The sequence below is a fragment of the Poecilia formosa genome, unplaced genomic scaffold (genome assembly GCF_000485575.1).
Source record: "Poecilia formosa unplaced genomic scaffold, Poecilia_formosa-5.1.2 Scaffold142, whole genome shotgun sequence".
NCBI classification, from domain to species: Eukaryota; Metazoa; Chordata; class Actinopteri; order Cyprinodontiformes; family Poeciliidae; genus Poecilia; species Poecilia formosa.
The window spans coordinates 1,476,967-1,479,750 of record NW_006800081.1 but is presented as its reverse complement, the minus strand read 5'-3'; the positions used below and the strand labels follow the sequence as shown (position 1 = coordinate 1,479,750).

General features: G+C 37.0%; 1 protein-coding gene across 1 annotated transcript in view; it reads left to right on the top strand.

Annotated features, from left to right (window-relative positions):
* The window catches only part of LOC103145508 (hydrocephalus-inducing protein), a 64,185-nt gene that overhangs the window by 24,227 nt on the left and 37,174 nt on the right, over positions 1-2,784 (top strand). Inside the window, exons 19-20 of the mRNA XM_016676788.1 lie at positions 371-463; positions 645-865. Coding sequence (XP_016532274.1) covers positions 371-463; positions 645-865 — 314 coding nt within the window. The remainder of the gene's footprint in view (positions 1-370; positions 464-644; positions 866-2,784) is intronic.

Sequence of the window (2,784 nt, the reverse complement as noted above, 5' to 3'; positions counted from 1 at the left end):
CAGAAAACTCAAAAATAAACACACAAAAACACGGATCCTTACAGTTTGGAACCACAGTCAAAAGGGGAGCATGTAGTCTCAGGAAAATCAAAAAGATTCAATGTAACTTTTCCTTAAGTACTGAGAATTTTATTTTTCTACTGTGCTATGATTCATCAAAAATAACCAGGAGTAAAGATAAAATTGTATGACACTCATGTATAAGTATGTTGGTAGTGCTTGGTGGTTTTTAGTTGTGAGGAACAACTGAAAAACGTAATACTTTTCAGTTGGTTTTCTACAAAACCTGTCAGCCATAAAACTTACTGGATGTTGTATTTTATACCTTTGTTTTTTTGTATTAAAATAAATGGTCTCTTCTTTTTCCCAGGTTTTGGTTTTAGAGGACAAGGGTCAATCTGAGTTCTGGGTTTGCTTTGATCCATCTTTCTGTACGGACTTAATGCACCGTATTGTGGATGAAGTAAGTCTGATGTTGATAATGCTTTGAAGTAAAACAATTTTAAGTATGAGACTGTTTTTTATTTTATTTTTATTTTTTTATTTTTATTGTTTTACTTTTTTGTCACATTTAAATATTTATATACTGAAATGACATCGATAGTACTGAAATAACTAAATATTTTTCCTTCTTCGCCTCATAGACGCTTACAATCAATTACTTGGACCTCCCACAACAAGAATGTGTGAAGTTGTATGCTGAGGTCCACTTTCCGAACGTCATGTTTTCTTCAACCATTGTGGACTTTGGTTGCTTGCAAAACTGCTCAGAGATCAAGAGAAGGATAACAATGACCAACTGCTTTCAGCTGCCGGTGTGCTACAACTGGGCTTTTATGGAGTACCAAAAACGTCCTCATAGGAGGTATGAGGGTTGGTGTTTTAAGTGAAAACATCCTCTGTTTTCTGTTGTACTGTAAACATTTCAACTATCTACTATCATAACTTTAGCCATGAAAGGTGATAAGTGGTGAGTTGCAGAGTTTATACCCATGTATAGTCTAAAATGTTTACATGCATCCATTCATCATTATTGTCATATTAATAAGAGCTTTTAATGCGCTTTTTTTTTTCAGGGTGAAGCCATATTTGACCAATATATCTTAAGTGTTTGCTTTTTTATTCAACTTGTGGCACTCCTGAGGTGTCTCTGCTTTGATGGCAACCTGCGGGTCGTCTGGATCGTTGGTTGTATCGTCTCTCATTTTACTCCTGACAATATTTCATAGATTCTCTATAGAGATCAGGTCAGGCTAGTTTGCTGCCCACTCAAACTTATTAATAGGTGGCTGAGTTGAGTTTGGAGTTCAGAAAATGTCAGGAGATTACATGGCACCATAACTGTGAAAACTTGACATTGACTTGTTTTAGCAGTTAATTAGTTGGCTGTAACACCACAGTTTGCATAACGTTTATACAATGATGTCATTTTTTATGACATTGGGTTTGCTTCATGTGTAGGCTATGATCATCAAAATTACAGGGAAAACGAAGGCTTGAATTTTTCACTGTTTATACTGAATCTGTCTGAGTCACACTTTTTCATGTGTGACAAACTGTTGAGGTTTTTCATGATTTTTAGCTGCACCTGCAGTTTTCTTTTGTTATTGTTATAGCTGCTCTATACAAATACATGGTAAATGTAAGTTTATCTGTAGGATCTACTTGTTTTTGGAACCAGAACATCTTTTAGTTAGTTACTGAAAAGATGAGATTCCATGCATTAAATCTGTCCACTGGGATGCTTCAGTACCAAGCTATACATTTAACCCCACTGAACTGAACTGAGCCAAAGCCATTATAAATTCTCTGGGGAAGACACATTTACTGATGGTGTGCTTTATAAACTTTACAGTGTGCCTCTTTCAGGCCTCTGCTTTGGCTCTTCTGGAATAAACTGTGAATACTGTAGTAGTCTACTTGTGGCCTTGAACCAAATAACTAATAGCTCTGCAATATGTATCACCCTCAATCAGCCATTTCCCCTCAACCTCTTCCATCTATTGGTATTCGTTCTTTTCCGTCTTTCCCTTTCTTCTCCTCGCAGGGCTTCACATTGCTTATTTCTCTCTTTTTTTTCTTTGCCTCTCTCTTCTCTGCCTCTGTCTCTCTTTAATACTTTAACCACATCCAATCCCTCTTCTCTTACCCACCCTTTCCCTCTCTTAAAAACCATCCTCGCAGGTTGTCATGCCAAATAAATGTAGACCTCACCTCTGTAAAATCTCTTTCTCTCACACAAAACCTGCGTTATCTTGCCATGTTCAGCTAATTACATCACTATCAGTAATTACACCGCAGTCCTCTGAGATGGGATCGTCTGTAAGGCAAACTCTTTTATCCGAGCAACATATATATGCAGTATAGCACATATAGATCCTGCAGTGTGTCCATCTGGAAAACCTTCAGCAAGACAGGACAAGAAAACATACTTTTTTGTCTATTTTTAATCAGATTACTGATATAACTGGCTAGTCAGTGAAACAAGTAACTTAAGGAAGCACCATGCTAAAGCCAGTGTGTTCGGGGGAACCAAGGGTCTTCATCTCCAGTCCATAAAGGACATTTTGGGCCATCCAGGTCCTACAACTTTTAGATGTGTCCCTGGTCCAACACACCTGAATCAAAAGGCTGAATTGCCTCCTCAGTATGAAGTGAGGTTCTCCAGAGTCCTGCTAATGACCTGATTATTATTTGAATTTGCAGATTTATTCTGTTTTTGACTTGCATGAAAAAGCAGTAGAAAGAAAAACAATATTTTCTTTCAATATTAATCTTGTAAAT